This window comes from Strongylocentrotus purpuratus, unplaced genomic scaffold (genome assembly GCF_000002235.5).
Source record: "Strongylocentrotus purpuratus isolate Spur 01 unplaced genomic scaffold, Spur_5.0 spur5_contig_821, whole genome shotgun sequence".
NCBI classification, from domain to species: Eukaryota; Metazoa; Echinodermata; class Echinoidea; order Camarodonta; family Strongylocentrotidae; genus Strongylocentrotus; species Strongylocentrotus purpuratus.
In genome coordinates, this window is record NW_022145526.1 from 2,226,855 (window position 1) to 2,251,116 (window position 24,262).

General features: G+C 35.3%; 1 protein-coding gene across 1 annotated transcript; it reads left to right on the plus strand.

The window, feature by feature from the left end:
* The first annotated feature begins 473 nt into the window (after positions 1 to 473).
* Positions 474 to 24,044, plus strand: LOC115918516 (receptor-type tyrosine-protein phosphatase epsilon-like). The gene is made up of 21 exons (XM_030981498.1): positions 474 to 602; positions 1,033 to 1,326; positions 1,826 to 2,188; positions 3,189 to 3,363; positions 3,689 to 3,771; positions 4,348 to 4,601; positions 5,603 to 5,690; positions 6,142 to 6,218; positions 7,348 to 7,384; positions 8,038 to 8,135; positions 8,685 to 8,810; positions 9,788 to 9,936; positions 10,671 to 10,806; positions 11,330 to 11,479; positions 12,220 to 12,319; positions 18,701 to 18,765; positions 20,355 to 20,483; positions 21,757 to 21,882; positions 22,312 to 22,463; positions 22,955 to 23,090; positions 23,657 to 24,044. The coding sequence occupies exons 1-21, from the start codon at positions 581 to 583 to the stop codon at positions 23,939 to 23,941; spliced, it is 3,045 nt and encodes a 1,014-aa protein (XP_030837358.1). The 5' UTR covers positions 474 to 580; the 3' UTR covers positions 23,942 to 24,044.
* Positions 24,045 to 24,262: the final 218 nt, after the last annotated feature.

Here is a 24,262-nt window from a genome sequence, read left to right on the forward strand (position 1 = left end):
TTTGATTTCGATTTCCAATAATAAATATCTTGATAATCGGACAGGCGATCTGCTTGTAAAAGTCATGGAGTTCCTGACTGACCTAAAAGTTTATAATTACCCTTGCAGCATGAGCTAAATCCTTGATTTTGTTTCAGAATCTGAGACAAAGTTACCTTTTTATAAATTTAGCAATTAATTTAGCCATTTAAGAAATCCCTTCCGATGTATATTTCTAACAATTTTTAAAATACATTGATATGTCGTCATTAAGATATCCATATAATCAACAACTCTGAATACGCATTGTTTATCTTGTTTATTGTATTACTATTATGATTTGCTACCAAAACTACTTGTAAATGCTTAGTAATTGTATACGTTCGGCAAAATGTTTATTTTATAAAATAAAAAAAATAATATTATGTGATATCCCTTTATTACTTTCAATTTAAACTCTAGTTATGTATGTATGTATTTATCTTGTTCAGTTTCAGGATGTTTCAGCTCTTGTTTGAAGACATGCCATTGTTCTGGCGGTGTTGAGGATTGTAAATTTCTGACTGGTGATTGTTTGTCATCCACCTGTCATCCAAGATGGATGGGGGATCAATGCCAAACAGGTAACTGATGTTGAAGGAAATATGTGTCTGCAACATAATTCGTTTCTCCGTATTAAAACTGTTTTCATTAAACAAAAATACTTTCAGTAATAATTATGAGCTGCTTATATTATTCAAGCAGTGACGAACAGAAGAATAAATATTTTAATTTGAAGCTTACCGTCACTGTTCAGCCCTCATAATTGTGTGCAATTACCTATCCTCATCACCTATTGATTGTACTAATTCATGACTATGACATGTTAGAAAATCCGAAAGAAGTTTATGAATGTTCGCTATACAGTTGATAAAGATATTGCCTATAAGTTCATTTTTTGAAAGTGTTTAAAATTGTGTCATTCCCCTGGATTATTTCTCTCTTCTTCTCCATCTGTCTGTTAAACTGTGATCCACGTTTCACAATGCTGTTGTGTTCTTTCACCAAATTTAGATCGTTTTGAGACGAGCTTGGAAAAGACCAACCCAGGAGTGGCGATCTTCTCCTGTTCCTTCACAGCGTCATCAGGGCAAAATCTTCTCTCTGATTATGTGAAGGCAGATGTAGGGACGTCTTTTACGGAACCCTGGATAACTCATGTTAGCTCTAATACATCAGGAACAACCATCAATAATTCATATATCCACAAGTATATGGGACCAGAAGAACCAATTTACTGCTTCGTCGGGGCACCTGACAGTTCCTCAGAGTTTGCTTTCGTAAGGCTGCCTCCAAGAGATTTCTTTGGTAAGCAGACCCCATAGCAGTTTATTGGAAGAGTTTCCACGTTGTACTCTACAAGTTTTAAAATGGTCTATGGATTTTAAAAACGAGTACATGTAACACATGAAAAGCTTTCCATGCATGATAAATCATGATCAGCTTTGTATTTTACTTTAAGTTCAGTTTTTGATATTGGTCTACTGTCATGATTTATCCAGAATTGTAAACGTGTTTTCAGCTAGGTCATTTTCCAGGATGCACGTATGGTTATATTATTTCGAATATTTCACATATTGATTGCAAAAGATTATGTCCCATATTAATATCTTGAAATAAATTGCAGGTACAGTATAGTGAAATACTAGTTACAAGTTATCGTGGTACAATTTATGGTTTCGTTACCTCCTGTTTGTTTTGTTCTTTTACTTTCTGGGCGGATAGGGAGGAAGGAGCCAATGCGTTACAATAAATGAGTGCTATATTTTACCCACTTTTTCTGTGTTTATTTGTTTACACTTTGCAGTTTTACCAAGTTATAATGGTGTACCAGAACTACTTGAATCTGGATCCTACCATGCAGTCATTGGTTGGAGGCAATGGGACCCAAGCTCTGATACCGGGGACGGACCTATTGTTGGATACAAGATATACGTACGATCAGATAACATTATCGTGTTGACTAAAGAAGTACAACCTTCAAGCATGGTAAACAATACGGACCGTTCCGTATCGAAGAGGTCTGCTGAGAATGCCACTGAGATGGTCATGTATAACGTCAGTGGACTTGAAGCAGGATCAACGTACTCTGTTCATATTGCAGCGATACGGGATGGTATCAACGGTGAAGGAGCACAAGGAGCAGCATTGACATTCACAACTGAAAAAAGTAGGTTCTATAATCTATTTCCCCCTGCTGAGTCATTTCCTTTCATAATTTGACCATCTCCCAACATCCCTTCCTTCATCCCTCCTCTCCCCCTCTCCCCTCCCCTCCTCCTCTCCCTCTCTCTCTCTCTCTCTCTCTTTTATCTCTATTTCTCTACCTGTCTACCCCTGCCTCTTTCTCTGAATGGTGTGAGATATCAAGATAAAACATATGAAATTATAAGGATTGCTTTGAATATTAGAATGAACCCATTTCCAGTATCTTAAACACCATTGCAAAGACTTTCAAGAATCAACTCAGGGCGATTTCAATACCTCTTTACATATCCCATGGAAAAGATTATAAAATGCGTCATTAAAGTGTTCAAACATTTCAAGCAATCGGATTTGCTCCAGGATGATTTTTCAAAAGCCTCTGCGATTGTGTTCATAACAGTTTAATAACAGGGGATATATTTACGGATAGCTGCCCTCGGCCATACATTTACAGATATGAAATGCTCTCTGAATAAATGGGGAAAAATCTAAATAATATGCAAACACTTTGCAGACATAATTTGTACTGTCCAACTTGATACGCTTCGGGGTCCTCTCATCTCTTCATAAATTAATATACAGCGTCAAAACTGAAATACAATTGCAATTATGTTATGCTATTTCTTCTAACTTAAACGCGCTTGCTTTTTAGCTGTAATAAATGTGATGTTGAAAATAATGATATACGTGTTCTCAAAATGTTGAGGGGTAAGTCTACGATGATAAAAAGTTTTAATGGGAGCAGAAAAATGAGAGGAGCAGGTTTGAACGAATTTCGATTAAAAATAGGAAAGTTATTAATTTGAAAAGTTGCGATCAATAAAAAGCCCATTTTCTTTCTTATTAGTGGCGGAATATATATTTTTTCCATACTGGGATTAAATAGAAACATATTGGCAAATCAAATTTTTAAAAATTATTGAAGAAAAATTAAAATGTATGATTTCATTTCATCCCAAATGGAGTTGTGCCAACAACGACACCGAGTTCATCAACCGTTTCGACTCCAATGATGATTGGACCAGATGAGGGGGGTTTGGGTGGCGCTCCTATAGCACCGGCAGCTGGGGGAGCCGTGGGCGCCATTCTGCTTATTCTGATTATCATCATCGTAGTCATCATTGTGTTCAAACGACGAAGGTTCGTGAAATATTTCAACTTTTCAGTCTTTCCATGTACAAAGAAATTTCCATGTACAATGCTGTCACTCACTTATACCGTAATTATACTGTAATCCACCATGAGTACTACCATACTTTCGATGCAAGTGGAAACTAGGCACAATAGGAAAATTTGAAAATTAATGTCTGACAACACTCTATTAATTCTCCATTTCCCTCTTTAGGGAATAATCTACCGATAAAATTCTTCTAAAAGCCTAGTATTTACTAGCTCTCGTCTCTTCTCATCACGTATTGTTCGCTTCTCGTAATTCGCACTGAAAAAATTTCTTATCTTTTCAAAGGAATGATAGTAATCCGTCTAAAAAAGGAAACGTAGAGGACCAATATCAGGCACCAGCTGGTTTCCACGACACGTCATTAGAAGGTAGGCCCATGTTTTATCGTAAGTATCATGATCAGGTGCAAAAAGTATAATCATCATAATAGCATGGAGCGACAATGTCATTGACAACGAAGAGCCTACATATTCTGTTTTGTCTAGCCCCGTAGAATTCTTACAATTCAAGTTATGCCCTGGACTGTTTCATAATGCCACGAACAAGGCAACCTTTTGGAAGAACTATGAATTTATTTGGTTATTTGCTGAACATAGGCTGATCCTTTGTTGTGCCACCCTAGGCCTCTTCCTATCACCGGTGTGTTGGCTCAGTCAGTAGAGCGTCCGCCTCACAACCCGGAGGTCGTGGGTTCGAACCCCGGCCGCGTCATACCAAAAGACGTAAAAGGCGGGAGTTGCTGCTACCTTGTTTGGAGTTCAACAATAAGGGATAGAGCAACATCGATCTGGCGCTGCTCAGTGGCTGCCGGGCTCACGATCAATTGGGCAAATAGAATTTCCATTTTCGGTTTAACTTAATAAAATTTAGAGTGGACTTTAAAAGATTATTATTTTGAAAAGGAGTACATTTGACTATTTCTAATTCTGTATGTATTGTGTCAGGAAACGACTACAGTGGACACGACTCTGTTTCGAACCCAGACCAAACACATTCAAGGAGCACGAGACCTAAACCAGCTGTAGTCGTCAAGCCCTTTGTACGGGCAACTAAGTCCCTAGACCTCGATTCAACCGATGGATCTCCTGAAAGATCCAGCAACAAACCTTTTGCCACACGACAACCGATACCCATGGCTCAGTTTCCTGCGTTCGTCAACAAGAACAGACACACTGCGCTCTTCTCCCAGGAATTTCATGTAGGTTAAATGCAGACAATTCCTCTCAACATGCAACATGTTTTCTTTTTAAGGTTTTACGCATGAAACATTCTTTTGGCACGCAAATATGCGCTGCACGTAGCCTTAAATGTTATACAAAGTTTTGGTATGGGGTCATGAATTTGGTTTAAATGAACATATTGCAAGCATATGCGATCCTACAATATTCAGTGATCGTTGTCGCAGTTGAAATCGAGTCTACAGTTGTGAAATTTTAGATAATAAACTCTTTATGTTGTATAGCTCCCTCTCAAGGTCAAGATATTAATTAAGCTATAAAACAATGTTTCTTGACTAAAATCGACCGATTAGCCATTTCCGTTTGGAAATTATATATCACAACTACATATTCTGAGATTGTTATGGTCGCAGCTACCATTGTACGGCCGTAGTCGCTATTTGAAATCAAAATTTACCGGGAGCACCGGTAAATTCTTATATTCAATTTTTCCCGAAAGCAGAAGTGTTTTAGGGGCTAAATTTTCTAGTGCTTATAATACATTCACGGGGGCATTCAAATGTATCAAAATTGTAAAGAATCACTATCCACAAAATGTTTAAAATTCCCAAAACTTTGTATAACCTTTAATGTATTCATGTGCTGTTGAGAACACTGGGGGGCAAACCCTCTGCACTGTACTGGATCAGTCGCTGTTCCATTATGTCATGCCGTTCGAGATTCAATATCCTTAAATGATCTTTCCAAGTTCCTCGTATGAATTGTAACGAAACATTAAACAAATCATACAGGAAGTCTATCGCCGTGGGCATTATAATATCATTTTTCACCTTAGGCTCCTCCATATTTTTCTCTTCTTAACCGCAACATTTCCTTTCCTACTGTATGCAATCAAACCGATGTTTGTTCTAGTCTCGAAAACTAGTAGCCTTCATCTTTGTAGTGTTTTCTGAAAACATTATTGAATTTAAAATGTGAAACAATTAACTAAACCTGAGTCTATATCTCCTTTGTTTCCTAGGACTTACCTGGCCCAGACATCTATCCTCAGACCGTGGCTCGAGAGAAGATCAACTTCACGAAAAACAGATACAAGAATATTTTGCCATGTGAGTACAACAAATATCCTGGACTGTATTATATTGTTGACTTGTTAGGGATAGTTATACAAGCGTGCTTCAATAAAGCTGATGCTGATGTATTTACGGAGCACCACAATTCGTATGATTTAAATTGTAACAATGTGTGTAATGATGTATGCTATCAATTCAATGTCATGATTATATATATAGAATATTAATTTGAAATAGTTTTTCTCTAAAGAAATGTTGCATGTACAATTGCACTCTCAATAAAAAAATAAGATAGTTGATATCCGTAAACAAATCTCTGCATTTGAATACCAATAGTGATTACTGATTTGAATGGTCACTATAATTTGTAATCTACTCTACCTGAAAATGAAAACAAAGATAAACTAGGAAAATGACTAAACAAATAACTGTTCGTTAAATACTACTAGCTGGCTTGATTTGTTTTAATATTCTATCTTTTATCCAGATGATTCGGCGAGGGTGAAGTTACAAGTCATCGACAATGATCCTCATTCCGACTACTTCAACGCTTCTTACATTCCCGTAAGTAAGGTGGCATGTATCAATCTAGCTAAGCATTGATTTGTAAAAACATTGTCATTACAATGTAATTTCATTATGATGCTTTAATTAAAAGTGGATTGTCGGTGAAGGAAGCGTCCCATATGAAAAATATGAACCAAATTATGCAACAGAATAAAAGACAAATAAAATATTGTTGTGTTAAAAGTACTACGTCTTATTTGCGGCCAAAACAGTAATAAAGGTTAAAATACAATGGCTTTTCATAATATAAAACTAATTTAGTACTTCCCTCAAAACATAAAGGCTTGAAAATGCCTTTTTGGGGTGAAAATAACGAACGTTAGTTGTCGGATCGAATTTAGCGACCGCGGTCGTTCAATTAAATAGTCTGATTTTCAGACCTTTGTACCGAATGGTCGTACTTTTTGTGCTGCGTAAAGATTCAATCAGCTCAATTTTGCTCATTACAAGAAGTGGGCAAGTGATGTGGACAAATACTCATGAACTCTTGTAGGCCTACAGCTCATTTCATGCATGTTATTACCACCCCAAAAAAGTCAGTCACTCAATAGTGTCTGACAGTGACGTCTAGAAAGTAAACTGGTTTCCTTGCATAATGTGAATGCTAGGGCGTTTAAATTTCACAGATAGGACATACGTGACATATTCATAATTCCTGCAAAGTTCTACAGAATTCGATGTTGGCTGCAAAATGGATACACTACCTTTAAAGGTACTATGTCCCATTTGCAGGCCATGAAAATGATAAGGTTGAATTACATGAAGTAGCATGAGTTGACGGAGTCCTTGAAGTAGAATACACGTTTTCTACGCCAGATCTTTATTCCACACACAATCACACACACCCGTGTATACAATTGCGCACACACACGTTCGCATGCACACACGAACACACCCAATAAACAAGTAATGGAGACCCCAACATTGGTTGAAGCTGTAAATTAATTCCGGATATGCCTTGAATTTGTATGTTTTTTCTTATCAATTAAACAAAAAATAAAAATCCTAAGAGAAAGCAGTGTTATAAACAGAGACAAAAAGATTCCCTCAAGGTTTGATATAAATTAAGTTTTATTTTGATGTACTTTTGATAAACTTATCAATTATCCCCTTTTTTCAATAACAGAGTTTTGACAATGACAAGGCTTACATTGCATCACAAGGTATGTCTATTCTAATTTCTCCGTCAAGTTTAAAAAGAAGTAAATTATAAATACAAATTAAAATACATGTATTTTTATGTTACTGTGAAGTAAATATTTTATTCTTGTATAAACGCAAAAACTAGATTGACGTAAGACATTAGTCATTGCCATAAACCTATGGAAACCTTGATTTTCCGATGAGCCATAATCTGTGTCAACTCATCATTCTTTATCATAATGTCATCCCTTCTTTCATTCGAATCATTATCATCATCGTCATCATCATCATCATCATCATCATCTACATTGTCAATATCATCAAAATTTGTATTTTCAATTACCTATCCGTTTCTGCTTAATAAACGTGTTAATCTATTTCATGAGTTTTTTTCTGTGGCTGTCGTAGTAATCTGCTTAAATTGACAGTCCTTCTTTCGCAAATAATTTGATAATGTTTTATATTGTTTGGGGAAATTTAGTATTCATGACAGTTTATCAATTTGTTTTGTTTTTTAAATAACGATTTATATATATGTATTTGCTTACTTGATTTATTGTCAGAAAAATACTTGTACTTTATTATTGTTATCGAAAATTGTATACTTACATGAATGCAGAAGAAAATCAAATCAAATCAAAACATAAAATCAGATAATAATTGTATTTTCAAGGACCCAACAATGCGTCAATGGATGATTTTTGGAGGATGGTCTGGCAGGAAAATGTGACGACTATTGCCATGGTAACGAAGCTCCAGGAAGGAGATAAGGTCAGTCAATAGTATTTCCAGTCGAATTAATTACTAAAATTTCAGCTTTAACATCCTTCTTCATGAATAATCAACACTTGGGTTGCTAAGGTATTTTTCGTAATATTGTTTCAAAATCCCTTTTATTTTGTTACCAGGGTCACCACTAAACATTCCTGACCATAATCACTATAAGAACGATGTGAATCTCAAATTATGCTTCCAATATATAAATGAATGATTTTTGTATATTAAAGTATACACATATCTGTTGATCGTGACCCCTGATTATATAGACACAGATAACATTAGGTACACCCCTAATTTATAATAATTGGAGGAAAACTACCCAGTTGGTGGAGATGGTGCACATTCTGCGTGAATAATTCTGATGACCGGGGTAATAGTTTCAGTAAAGCGCTTAAAAACGGTATTTCTTACAAAGTGCTACATAAATACATATCATTATTAGTATTACACAAGAACTCCACAATACGTCATCTGTTTCTGGTCAGATAAAAGCCTGCAGTTCTTTGATCTGACTTATTTCTGTTTGATTGCTTGGAATAGATCAAATGCCGCCAGTATTGGCCTAATGAAGAAGGTGACTCAGTGGTGTTTGGAAATATCAAACTGGAGCTGGTGTCACTGGAAGCGTGCACAGGTGGAGTTAAACGGAAAATGGGAATGAGAAAGGTAGGTTCATTAGTAATATCTGCATATATATTATTACGTAACATTGTGAGCCCTTTCTGTCTCTCCTTCGGTTAGAAGTTCACAACCAGTCAAATTGTACTTAAAGGGATCCGGTGACTTTGTCTCAAATTCTGAAACAATATCATGGAGTAAGCTCATGCTGCAATGATGATTATAAACCTTTAGGTCAGTCAGGCCCCATGACTTTTACAAGCCGAACGCCTGTCTTATTATGAAGATATTTATGATTGGAGATCGAAACCAAATTGTGCGTTTGCCAAATGGTATTCACAACACTACAGTGTATTTGGGGGAAACGAGTATGGTAAAACCGGTCACTCAAAGATTTTTACTTTTTGAGGCACTTCTTGATCATTTTGAAGCGCGATTTTGTGTAGGGCACCCTTACATCATATCACAGACAGGGCCTTGCATCTTAGATTTAACATTGTTAAACGATGCCTTTAATATGTAAGCATAAGATAATTTATACATTGTGATGACTTGGATAATGTCTACGAAAATTGCAATTTTAATGGTCTTTCTTCGAATATGTTTCCTTTGTGACTGCAGCATTAACGTGAATAGTATTGGCTTTATAATAAACACTACAGCAGCAAAGTTTATGTTTTAAAGGAAATATTCCCTGTTTTGGACCTTTGACCCAAATATAATAAAATATTTCTTGTAAATTTGCATGAATTTTCCCTTTCATGCAGATAAGGAGTAAAATATAATGTGAATTATCTGATAACGTATACAAATTGGGATTCGGTAGAATATTTATTTTTGATTACTATTTATCTTGACGTAGTTTTTTGTTTATCTGATTCAAGTTGTCATCAACTAAGTTTAGTCATGGAAACACTAACAAAAGTGACACCATTGACAACAAAACGGATTGATAATCGGTATACAAGTTCCATTTAAATCCATTCATTCTCACCGTACATGAAATGTGTTGCTCCCCTAACTAGGGTGACGACTACAGGACCGTCACTCAGTTCCACTTCACAGAGTGGCCTGACAAGGGTGTTCCTAAACATACCTCATCACTGCTCCAGTTCATCAAGGAAGTCAGAGCTGATCATGGACAGAACACTCATCCTCTGATCATCCATTGCAGGTAGGCTTCTTGGCCATTTTCATCTGAAAAAAAGGATCCCACAAACGCCATAGTCAAGACTTTAAAGAAATCAACTCAATGTCAATTTTGATATTTCATTGTATTGCTTTTAGATATTATGTTCAGATTACGTAGCATGTCATCGTGTGTGTGTGTGTGTGTGTGTGTTGGGTTTTTACAGACGTTAATCAATCAGATGTGGTTATTTACGTCTGGGGACCGATCTGATAACGTCATCATCCTAAAGACGTGACTCAGTTTCGAACCTGGGCCCTCGGCTGAAGCAATCTATTACTTCCACCGTTAGCTGGGTTACAGGCGCACGCCACAACGCCCATCGTAATGCTCACTCTTTTTTAAAGATGATGCACAATCAAGGCAATTGACATTGGCAAGGGCCTATTAATGGGTCTTCAAGATTTAGGTAATATTAAATTCTTTTAGAAATTCAACAACAATGATAGAATATGAAATGGTAACAGTCCATTTGAACCAAAATCGAGCTTCTTAAAAGAAGATGGATAATGCTCGGGTTATACTGCATGGAAACATTGTGTTCCACACTTATGCATATTTCAACTGATAATGCTTGAAAAATTTGCTAACTTTTGTTGTATCGTTCAATAGCTAGTGTGCGTGGACTTCGTTAAATCTGCAGAGAATGCAACTTTATACTTTAAAAAAAACAAGAAATTCACATTGCAACAACATGACTGGTTACTTTTTCTATCCAGTGCCGGTGTTGGTCGAACAGGCGTGGTGATCAGTATTGATAGCGTCGTAGCTCACGCCAAGAGAACTAGAATGGTAGATGTCTTCAACTTCGTAACGAACATCAGACAGAAACGACCATACATGGTCCAAACACAGGTCGGTTACCTCTCAAAACATACATCAACTGCTACTGCCGTTTGACACACTATCTTTTCAGTTTAGACACCAATAAGACCGATGGATTCCAATCTAATGCGTGCATATTTTTGCGGAGATTGGATTTATGATTAATCTATGTGACATATGTGGAATTAAAAAGAATATCACTATGCATATAAATGTAAACATTTTTATTTTGTTTGGTCATATTTTCTTTTGTGACGTATAAAACAGATTTTGTTGGTACTATTTTAATCTTGAATGATAAAAAAAATCCCCCTATACCAATGTACATTTTCAATCATTTCTTGTTTCTTTGTGTAGATTTAAATCAACTATGTATGAAAGGAATTGTATTTGATATCAAGACCATTAACGAGGAATGCGCATAAGATATTGCTTGTTCTACTCTTCAGTTATTATGCACACGTAATCTCGCATGTCGTAAATCTGAGATGTGTTAGTAGATGAGATGGAATTGATAACAATTTTGAAGCATTCGTTCCTTAAATGAATACAGGAGCAGTATGCCTTCATCTACGGGGCTGTCCTTGAGGATCTTCTCTGGAGGAATACCCTGATCCCTGTCATTCATTTCACTGATCATCTACAAGACTTACACACTTCAGTTGGTGGAAGTGGACGGTCCAAGATGACCAAGGAGTTCGAGGTAACACATTTACCAATTATCTACATAGGTTGATCGTTAATTAATGTCTACAGACAGTACGTCCTTTAGCTTATATCTATCTCCAAGGTCGTCTGCCAATGGTAGGTTCTCACCCTAGAGCCCTATATAGTTCTTTCGCCACCTCTCCTTTCATGAAAAGCCTACATGTATGGACGGAAGATTCAGGAAACATGGAAGAGAGAAAGATATATATATATAGAGAGAGAGAGAGAGAGAGAGAGAGAGAGGAGGGGGGCATTATATCTTGGTTTCAACGGAACTACTTTTTCAGAATACCCTGTGTCCAGTGGAACCACTTATGGAAAAACAGAAAGTATCCCATTCATAAACCAGCTACTACGCTCTTAGGTTGAAAATATAATGATGACGTGATCCGTGAATCTCTGAACTGTGAATCAAATGAATGGTGGGGTTTTTCCGAATCCGACTCGCAGCACTATCTAAACTAATTAGGCTTAGTGAATTAATACTTATTAGGAAGTAACTGTAATTCCTTGAGTGCTTTTAGAGCCTTGAGGCAGCTAGTAGATAATCAGACAATTGTATTAGCACCCTGAAACTTCCATGGGGGTGGATAAAATGTGCAGTATGACCGTAGGTAACATTAAAGCTGAATATATATGTGTGCAAGTGTAACAACATATACCAGCACCAAAGATGATTATTATTAAAGTAATTCGTTATGTACATGAAATATCACACTCTATGATTTTAATCAGACTTTGAAGAGCCTCTGTCCAGATCCTCCGCCTTCTCGAACAAGATCCGGACGCACACCAGATAATCAACCAAAGAATAGATACGGAAACAATCTACCATGTAAGTAATGTTAGGATATACAAACAAATCGTGCTATATAAACATTCTCAAACCTAATGCTTAACAGTTTAACATATTTTGTGGAATACCCAAGTTGAACTCCGGACCGTAATCGACGTTGTAATGAAATGAGTCGCTCTTTAATATGCGTTTTTTTTTTGCAGGGATGTCATTGAAATTGGGTGAACACAACATGTCACCCCTTTAATCTCCCTCAGTCACAAACGTGTCCTTCCCTCATTTAAAATCCTCTGCCCCGCCCCCTCCCCACCCCCCCCCCCCCCCCAAAAAAATGTCAATCCAATTTGGCTCCTGTACACAGTATATGGAGATCCCTCACATCACTTGAACAACAAAACGAGTCCCTTTCCCAATCACTACCACACACACGCACACACTCCCACCCACAAATGTTGAATACGTATTTGTGTTGGTGCACGATAGAACGCCAGGGAGGAACCAAAGTGCGCCAAAACTAAGTTTGGGTGATTTATTTTTTTCATTTTTTTTCTTGCCCTGTTGAAAGGTAATACATAGAGGAATACCTTAGTGAAATATTTAATTCCGGTATGCACAATAAGGGTATAAATTTACTACTTCAAAGAGCAAAATCCTACATATTCACAGTTTTAGTGCAAAAGTGACTTATTTTATAAATCTTTCAATTCAACATGAAGTTTTTAAGTTATTGATATGAAATTGCTCTCACATATTCCTGATAGTTCATTTCGTTGAATGAATGGGTTAAAATTAATAGAAACACAATCTTCATGTTATATTATAGGTTAATTCACTGAAAAATGGACTAATTATCCATGTTTTTTATAAATCCAGAAGAAATGTTTAGATCTCCGCGGTGTACCGCTTAAATTTTAATACCACCATTTTCTCTGATGTCTAAGCTTCAAGTTGATACCAAATTTGGCTGCCCGAATCTTGCCCGTTGTTATGTTAGAGCCGATTTCCCTTGCCACATTGCCCCGAAAATGTGGGTTTTTGGGGTCCGAGGCTGAATCATTTTTTTGTTTTCAATGATATTTTATTTTCTGCTTTTCACAAACAAGAACAAAATTTATAATAACAAACAATAACAAAATCAATACATAAAATAATCTGCATGTTCATATTATTCCATAGAATATGATTTAACATTCACAGCTAAATAATACAAAAGAACTTTTACTATTTACATCGATACTTACACCAATGTTCAAGACACTCCTATAATGTTTTAAACAAAAGATGGCGCTAGACCGCATTTGACAAGTTTTTTTCCTTTTCTTCCTTTCCCCAATAATATTTCATTTTCTCCATTGCTTTTCACAAACAATAACAAAATCAATACATAAAAAAATCTGCATGTTAATATTATTATATAGAATATGATTTTACATTCACATCTAAATAATACAAATGAACTTTTGCTATTTACATCAAATAAAGGATGAAACATGCATGCATGAAAAAGGCATGAACATAAAAAGACATTTAAGAGAAGAAAAAAAATGAAAAAATGAAAAATACTTACATACACACATACACACACGTGCACAGACACCCACTTAAAACATGCCTACATTTTGTGGGAATCTCGACCATTATATCAGCCATGTCCATTCCATTGCTTCTATTCGCTTTCCTTATTTTATCTATTCTGCACGAAGCTATTCTAAATTGTCCCACTTTCTAAAATGATATGTGAGTGTACCTCGGTCCCCAGCTAATTTCTTCTCCTCCTTTCTATTTTCTAATAATCTTTTCTTAATCTCCAAATAAGTTGGTGGTTTTTGTCTATTTTTACTATCTATAAATATCATATATTTTATCAAAATTATGATATGATTTAATAACTGTTCCTTCCCTATGTTAAACTCAACTACCCCTACATGGATACCTTTCCAATTTATATTTGTAATCTCTACTAAATTAAATAAATTCCCACACTCTTCCCAAATTGGTTTTACTTTCTCACAAAGACAAAATAAATGCTCATAAGTTTCTTCATATTTACCACAAAAAGAACATAAATTACTATCAACCATTTTAAATGTATATAAATGTAATTTAGTATATATAATATTATAAAGCATTTTAAATTGAAATTCTCTAAGCTTACTATTCAATGTGCACTTTCTAAGTCTTTAAAATATTAGTTGTATATCTTTTCCATGAATATTATAAGTCTGTTCTAAATGTCGTTCTGCATACGATTTTTCTACTCTCTTATTTAATAAAAAAGCGTATATAATTTTTGAGGTTATTTGATCTAACATATATACCTTTTCAAACATAATAATATCCATATCTAATTCCCTATCTATATTTGAGTGAGTATTTTTATTTAAAAATTGTTTCAATGAAGACGGGATGCCAAGAAAAATATGTTGTATTTTACTAATTTCTAAACTATTTAAACCTTTTCTTTGAAATTCCTCATTAGATTTTATATTACCTTCCTTATCAACGATTCAGTTTCACATACTTTTTTGCTGAAGGTTTTGTTTACATTTGGTTTTGGACCATCATTTTGTAGATGGGTGGAGACTATATATAATAATGCTCAAAGTTGTGTCTTTAATGGGGGCTCATCTACTGGGTACTTTGATATTAAGAGAGGTGTTAGACAGGGGGACCCCCTGTCCGCATATTTGTTTATACTTTGTATTGAAATTTTAGCTCGTTCAATATATAAAGACCCTGAAATTCAAGGATTTACTTTTAATAACGTACATGTAAAACAAATTCTTTATGCAGATGATATGACTCTCTTTATTCGGGACTCAAATTCATTTAAAAAGGTGGGGGAACTGTTTGAAAATTTTGCTAGAAATTCTGGATTAAAAATTAATAAAGAAAAAACTTTTATATTATTGTTGGGCCCTTCTCAAAATGAAAATATTGCTCTTCCATTTGGTAAAGTAGTACAAATGGTCAAGATTTTGGGTATATATTTTTCTTTAGATGTTGAAATTCAGGAAAGGACAAATTATAAGGAAATTTTGAGTAAAATAAAAAAGTTGTTGTCTTGGTGGAAACAAAGAGATTTAACTTTAATGGGGAAAATTCAATTGATAAAAACATTTATTTTGTCAAAATTGATTTATGTATCGGCGCTGACACCAGTACCAAATTGGGTATTTACAGATTTGGATAAACTGGTTTTTGACTTTTTGTGGAAAGGAAATGATAAGATAAAGCGAAATGTAATGTTCTTGGATTATTGTAGAGGTGGACTAAGATTAACGGACTTTCATTTATTTATTTTAGTGCAGAGGATTATGTGGGTAAAGAGACTTTTAACGGGGGATGCAAACATGGGATGGAAACAATATTTTAATTATTTAACTAAAGATGCTGGAGGAATTTTGATATTTTATAATAATGCAACCGTAGGTATATCTGAATTAGTATTACCAGCATTTTATAGAGACATGTTGGATGTTTGGATGGCTACGAGAATATTTTTGTTAAAGGAAAGTGTTTCTAGGAGGAATGAGATTATCTATAGTAATAGATTTGTTTTTATCGATGGTCATGTTCCTTTTGATGAGGGATTATTTAACAAAAATGTGTATAAGTTGCATCATATTGTTGATAAGGAAGGTAATATAAAATCTAATGAGGAATTTCAAAGAAAAGGTTTAAATAGTTTAGAAATTAGTAAAATACAACATATTTTTCTTGGCATCCCGTCTTCATGGAAACAATTTTTAAATAAAAATACTCACTCAAATATAGATAGGGAATTAGATATGGATATTATTATGTTTGAAAAGGTATATATGTTAGATTAAATAACCTCAAAAATTATATACGCTTTTTTATTAAATAAGAGAGTAGAAAAATCGTATGCAGAACGACATTTAGAACAGACTTATAATATTCATGGAAAAGATATACAACTAATATTTTTAAGACTTAGAAAGTGCACATTGAATAGTAAGCTTAGAGAATTTCAATTTAAAATGCTTTATAATATTATATATACTAAATTACATTTATATACATTTAAAATGGTTGATAGTAATTTATGTTCTTTTTGTGGTAAATATGAAGAAACTTATGAGCATTTATTTTGTCTTTGTGAGAAAGTAAAACCAATTTGGGAAGAGTGTGGGAATTTATTTAATTTAGTAGAGATTACAAATATAAATTGGAAAGGTATCCATGTAGGGGTAGTTGAGTTTAACATAGGGAAGGAACAGTTATTAAATCATATCATAATTTTGATAAAATATATGATATTTATAGATAGTAAAAATAGACAAAAACCACCAACTTATTTGGAGATTAAGAAAAGATTATTAGAAAATAGAAAGGAGGAGAAGAAATTAGCTGGGGACCGAGGTACACTCACATATCATTTTAGAAAGTGGGACAATTTAGAATAGCTTCGTGCAGAATAGATAAAATAAGGAAAGCGAATAGAAGCAATGGAATGGACATGGCTGATATAATGGTCGAGATTCCCACAAAATGTAGGCATGTTTTAAGTGGGTGTCTGTGCACGTGTGTGTATGTGTGTATGTAAGTATTTTTCATTTTTTCATTTTTTCTTCTTCTCTTAAATGTCTTTTTATGTTCATGCCTTTTTCATGCATGCATGTTTCATCCTTTATTTGATGTAAATAGCAAAAGTTCATTTGTATTATTTAGATGTGAATGTAAAATCATATTCTATATAATAATATTAACATGCAGATTTTTTTATGTATTGATTTTGTTATTGTTTGTGAAAAGCAATGGAGAAAATGAAATATTATTGGGGAAAGGAAGAAAAGGAAAAAAACTTGTCAAATGCGGTCTAGCGCCATCTTTTGTTTAAAACATTATAGGAGTGTCTTGAACATTGGTGTAAGTATCGATTTTCATGAAGGATTCGTGTTCATAAATCACGGCGCGAGGGGGCGCGTGACACTTGTTCTGACACCGCGGACCAAAATAAACACATTTTTCGGGGCAATGTTGCAAGAAATACGGCTCTAACATAATAACGGGCAGAATCGGGCAGCCAAATCTGGTATCAACTTAAAGCTTAGACATCAGAGAAAATGTTGGTAATAAAATTTAAGCGAAAATCCCTGGAGATCCAAACATTTCCTCTGGATTTATAAAAAATAAATCCCCAAACAAGAGTTTTGGCGCACTTTGGTTCCTCCCTGGCCCACTGTGCGCCGTGGTGAGATGTATGACGATGCCAAAGGCACATGAAACAACACTATACGGATTGTCAGGAAACGGTGCAAGGTGGAGATGGTGTCGTGGTTGGGGGAGGGGGGGGGGGTACTCAAAGCTTTGGATACGTTCAATGTAACTTGAAGGTGGAGAGGTGATATCACGAAAGATTTTCTCGGGGATAGAGAGGGGAGGGGCGCTGGGCGGAGGGGGGGGGGGGTCTTGACCCCATTCCTGCCTGGATCCATCCGTATGCCTGGCATGTATATAAAGAGACCTAAATAGCAAAACTTAAATAAATACATATATATATATATATATATATATATATCTCCATCAAAGAATATATTGAAGAGCTTGATTCCAAAAGGAGCTAAATCCGTATTTTATCAAAATACTATATGGGGACAAAATGCACTATATCACATTCGAAAATTTCACCAGGGAGAATGAAAAAATATAGGTACAATATCATGTTTCATTCCAAAAGGAGCTAAATCCAAATCGGTTTCATTCCAAAAGGAGCTAAATCCACGTTGAGTAAATCACCTTTTTTATTTCTCCACTTTCCCTTTAGCCATATACCTTCATGTTGTTATATATGTTAAAGGTGACGCCCTGGACCAATAATATATGATAACAAAAACAATTTACCAATTATTTCTGATTTTTAATGATTTTTTTTTAGATTCATGGATTTAGCTCCTTTTGGAATTAAACATGGATTTAGCTCTTTTTGGAATGAAACGGATTTAGCTCCTTTTGGAATGAAACTATGATATGTTGTTTACTTTCTTTTCGATAGGTTTTTTCAGTTGTGATTTCACTATCATTATTTAAAAGGAAAGGTTTGCTACTAAATTTTAAAAAATTTCAGTGATTTTATTGAGAAAATATGAACATTTTCAGGTACAAGATCATGTTTCATTCCAAAAGGAGCTAAATCCACGAGAAAAAAAATCTAAAAATGTATTAAAAATCAGGATTTTTTTTTTTTCTTATCATATATTATTGGTTCAGGTTGACACCTTTAACATATATAACAACATTAAAGTACATGGCTAAAGGGAAAGTGGAGAAATAAAAAAGGCGATTTACTCAGAAGTACACAAAGTGAATTTAGCTCCTTTTGGAATGAAACTCTTCTTATTTTTAATTGTAGCGTAACGCTGTTTAACGTTTTCTCATGTTTTCATACCATTCTAGTGCAGAGGAATCGTGTGATACTAGACTCCCCAGATCAAGATTACATCAATGCTAGTCAAATGAAGGTGAGAAGATCTTTCTGAGTCAATTGATTCAATGTACATGTGATGCATATTCAATTTACATTTAATCTAGTGTCAGGAATATCTGGAGGATTGAATGACATAATAAATACCGTCTACATATACAGACTCACAAATTTCCAAGTTGCAGCGGGTCCAAAATACATGTGCACGACTAATTTGCAGCCTACCAAAATTCTCTCGAATAACCCCACTTCTAAAGGAATTACACTGGTTGCCAATTCGCCAGAGAATTACATTTAAAATATTATTGATAGTCTACAAAGCTCTTAATGGTCAAACTCCTAGTTACGTTACTGAATTGTTGCATATCAAGTCTCAAACTCGTGGTCGTAACCTTCGTAGTACACAAGACACATTTATGTTGCAAATACCCCCATATAAAACCAAAGTAACCCTCGGGGACCGGTCATTTCTCTGTGCTGCCCCTAGATTATGGAATAAATTACCACTAGAAATAAGGAAAGCCCCATCACTAGATAATTTTAAATCAAAACTGAAAACTCACTTGTTCATATAATATGTATAGCACAGAATTTACGAGCTCTTGCAGCGCAATAGAATATATCCACATAGTTATTGCGCTTTACAAATGAATATTATTATTATTATTATTATTATCTTCATTTGACTCCTATCCAACACAAAAACAGTAGACGTCACGAGCGTAGACCAATTGCCATTATAACATATTGTGCTTTTATCAGTATTATTGATATTATTGATGCTTAACACAAACAATATTCGTTTGTGCTGCCTCGTCGCATTTTAGTGACTTGTTTTAATACAAAAGCTTGCAAAATGAGTTTTACAACTGTATAATGTGCGCTTTACGTAGATGGATGTCATAATTATCATAATCAAACTTTTCCAGTTTCCATATCTTTAAATAGTGACACCCACTGTCATTGAAATGTATATCCATCCTTACCCCTTAAAGTACATAAACTGTCGCCATTATGATATGGAATGTACTATATAAGATATAAGAGTTGTTATGTCTATTATGAAGTATCTTGGAATTAGAAATTGATTGTTAGTCATGAAGGGGATATAGGATGGGGCTACAGTTCATTTAGTGAGCCCCTCTCCACCTAGGGTACATGTACTTCAAATATTCTGACACTGGCAGCTCTAGTAGCATTTAATGGCAATATAAGTAGGTAGCGAGGTTCTCATGTTGTAGAGGTGTCGTGGTCGAGTGGATATGTCACCGGACTGTGGATCACAAGGTCCGCGGTTCAAGTTCCGCCTCGACACTAAGTTATTTGGCAAGACAGTGATCTACATTTGCCACTCTCCATCCAGGTGTTAAATGGGTACCCGGTCGGATGCGAAAGTTAATGTGGTTGGATTAGCAAGTGTGCGCTTGTAAAATGGCGCCTGGCTGAAATGCTCCCCTGGAGAGTGAAAATGTACATACATTGTGTTGCGGGCAAGCCTGAATCCGATGACCGGGGTAATAATATATGCTGCGACTAGAAACAAAGTATCAGGCGCATTATAAATGTAAATAAATGTGAGCTATTATTATTATCGTATATTATAATTATTCTTTCGTAATCTTTCAGGGAGTCCACTGCACATTCGTGACAACCCAGATGCCGCTGCCAACCACTGTGTCTGATTTCTGGTCTATGGTCGTAAACTCTAAACCATCCACTATCGCCATGCTTAATGACAAGAGCCAAAACGATAAGGTAGAAGAACGAATAAATGCCAATTGTTAAGTTTGGTTGGTTAATGATTTGTCGCACTTTTAGTTTGGGAGATTTATAGACCTTCCTATTTTGCATTGCTTCTTTTTTCGTATAAATATAATCCTTAAAGGTAAAGACCAGTATTGGAAACGCCCCAATTTCAAAAAATGAAACGGAAGCTCTCATTACCAATCATGTGAAAGAATATGTTTTGACTAATACATGATGATAAAAAATTTGCCGGGAAATCGCCTACTAATTCATATATTTGGTAAATTTGTTTCTCTCATGGTCTGTGAGAGATATAGGGTAGTCCCATATACATATTTCTGTGTATAGTGCTTGTAACTTTACGAAGAATGGGCCAAATTTCTTATCATTTTGATGATTCAAGAACCTTGCAGATGCTAGATGCTAGATGATCAACCTTTTCTGATTGATTCCACAACGTTTCTTTCACAATGCAATCGCATGACCATAACTGGTCTTTACCTTTAAGATAATCAATTTAGATGTTTAAAGATTGATGTCCCAAGAGTGGCGCAAGAGGGGGGATAAGATCCTTGTCAGTAATAATAACGAAGTAATAGAAGTAGTAGTAGTAGTAGTAGTAGTAATAGTAGTAATATAAGTAGTAGTAGTCGTAGTAAAAGTAGGAATAGTAGTAGTAGAAGTAGTAGAAGTAGTAGTAGTAGTAGTAGAAGCAGTAGTAATAGTAGTAGTAGTAGTAGTAGTAGTAGTAGTAGAAGTAGTAGTAGTAGTAATAGAATTAGTAGTCGTAGTAAAAGTAGGAATAGTAATAGTAGTAGTAGTAGTAGAAGTAGTAGTAGTAGTAGTAATAGAATTAGTAGTCGTAGTAAAAGTAGGAATAGTAATAGTAGTTGTAGTAGTAGTAGTAGTAGTAACAGTAGTATGAGTTGTAGGAGTAGCATTAGTAGTAGTAGTAGTAGTAGAAGTAGTAGTAGTAGTAGTAGTAGTAGTAGAAGTAATAGTAGTAGTTTTAGAAGACTATAGTAGAAGTAGTATCATAATAAGAAGAAGAAGGTCGCACGGGGCTAGTCTTCCACACTGTCCGTAACGCTCATCTAAAAACTAACATGGCTTAAAGTAGTGATGCATGTACTAGTTATAGGGATTCAGGGAAACCAGTGCACCATGAAAGAAAAGAAAACGATAAGAGCGAGAAATATAAACACGATAAATAGAGTGGACGGAAAAGGAAGGACCAACATTACTTACGTTTTATATATAATCTCACCTCTGCTCCTTCTAGAGTTGTGCACAATACTGGCCTGATGCTGACTCGGCTCAGTTCGGATCATATTCAGTTGCAACCTTATCAACATCATCTGATGGCGACGTGACCACTCGGCAAATGAAAGTTACCAGAAACTCCAACGTATGTCTTATTTTATATGTGTTTTTAACGATGACAGTAATTGCTGACGAAGGGGTAAGGAACGTTGATGCCCCCATTTGATTTTTTTTAAACGATCGAGCAACCTAATATTTTTAACAATCCACATTATAAATTTCAACGAAACGGTTTTACAAACTGGATGAAAAGCGGCTTGATGAATGTAAATCATTGAGATATCTGACCATTGTTGATATCACGCCAAAAAAGGATGGGAATCTTTGTCAGAACTAGACCTTTTCTTTAAATAACTAGTTCATTTTTTAAACATAGAAGCCAAAAGTAAAAAGCCAAAGTAACATTATTATCCATTTCTGGTAGAACACGAAGATAAGATGCAATTTTGTGACAAATTCTAATGCGCCTTATAAATCCATTGTCCACGGATTATTTGGTTTCGTTGTCTTTTAGGCAAGTCACACCGTTACTCAGTACCAGTTCCATGGATGGCCTAAACATGGATCAGATCAACAACTAGGGGCTAGGTCATTGATCAAGCTCATCCGTGCTGTAAAAAGTTCCACTAACAACAAGAAAGAATTCTCTATTCTTGTCCATTGTTTGTAAGTCCAGGATCTTTTCAATGCTTATTATTCCCAGACAGTCGCAATTGATGCAAAGTCCATGGAAACCGGATTGACCCATAAGTACTTTGTTGAGGGATATTTTTGGCAAACAAGATAATAGTTACTACAAATTTCAAAATCAACTATAACGTTTAATAATATGTTTACTAAAGTTATGCAATGTGCATACCTCTTGAAAAAAAAAATTGCATCGGCAACTTAAAAACCTAATGGCTTGTTAGACATATCAACAGTTAATTAAAGATGCTATTATGTACAACATAAATACCTCAGAGCCAGGGGTTCTCGAGAGGAACCTGCAGGAATTGAAATACTTTAGAGAAGGTCTCTTCAGTTATGATAACTTTATTACTAAACAGGAATGTTATTGGATTACATTTTGAACAATAAATTCACCAAATAGTAAATGCTTATTGAATCTTGATTACTGTAATTCAAACATGTTTACTTTTTGTTTGGAATTCAAGGAGTGGTGCCGGGCGAACAGGTGTGTTTTGTACTGCTATGGAGTGCATCGCTCAGATAGCTGAGGGAAATTCCGTCGATATTTTCCAGACAGTCAAGATACTGCGAGCTGACAGGATGCAGTTCGTTCAAACCGAGGTATGACAAACTGACTACTTTCTTCAGCACACTGGTCACATATAGACATAAAAAGAATGCATTAAAAAAAAATCAAAAAAAAAAGAAAATCGATATTGTTGTGAAATAGGAAACCAGCATTTATTCCGCACAGTGTATCGCTTCATTGCTACATACACATTGGACCCCTTTAACTCATCAAACGAGTGGTTTCCAAAACAGAGATAAAGCCCAAAATACTATCAGATAAAGAGAGAAAATAATTTCGTACCATCTATAATTGCGTCATGTAAAATGAAATTCTTGTTGTGCCATGGTTTACAATAGGAAAAGTTAAATAGAAATATATACTCGAAATATTGTGATCGTTGTCAAATCTATTGTTTCGTATCTAGTTAGTTTACATGTGAGGAATACAGCCTCTGAAACCTTGGAAATTCATGCATTGTGAACATATAAATGTCCCTCCTTATACAATATTATCTTTCTTCTATTCTTTATATTCCAATCTTCATTTCCCCATATCCATGTGTATGTATGTGAATAAGTATCAAGTAGTAAATTAGAACATTTGCTGTCTATAATAGGAGGAATATGCTTTCGTCTACGATGTCATCCGTGAATACCTGCACACTGAAAACTATGAGCAACTGCCATACCCGAAACCAGAGGACCACACGTACGGCAATGTAGAGATCGACTACCGTACACTTGACCCGGAAGAGAACCCATATGAGGTCACAGATCCGCAGGAAGCAGGCGCTGCCGCACTCGTGTATGGCAATGTAGAGACTGAGAGGAGCCAGGACAGACCGAAGCCAAAACCTCAACAACAGTGCTCCATATACGAGAACTTTGAATTTGAATCTTGAATTCATATACCATTGCGTTGGTTGTATGGTGCTCTGTATACGAGAACTTTGCATTTAAAAGCCCGCTGCACTACTTGTAGCTACTTGCGACCTCTCTATATTAAACAATGCCTAATCGGTGACCATTGGTCCCCATGATCCTCTTTTTCTTATGTTAACTGAGAGCTGAGTTGAAGAGATAACCACCTGTCCAGTGACCTTGCAGGGCGGTGTAATCCCTCCTGTAAACTAGTACTGATAAGCTTTCAATCTTAAATTTATATACCATGCGTTGGTTGTATGGTGCTCTGTATACGAGAACGTTGCATTTGAATCTTAAAT

Coding starts and splice junctions, on each gene's coding strand:
- LOC115918516 (XM_030981498.1), top strand. CDS start 581: ATGGGGGATCAATGCCAAACAG. Junction 3,364..3,688: donor ATTGTGTTCAAACGACGAAG/GTTCGTGAAATA, acceptor ATCTTTTCAAAG/GAATGATAGTAATCCGTCTA. Junction 5,691..6,141: donor ATACAAGAATATTTTGCCAT/GTGAGTACAACA, acceptor TCTTTTATCCAG/ATGATTCGGCGAGGGTGAAG.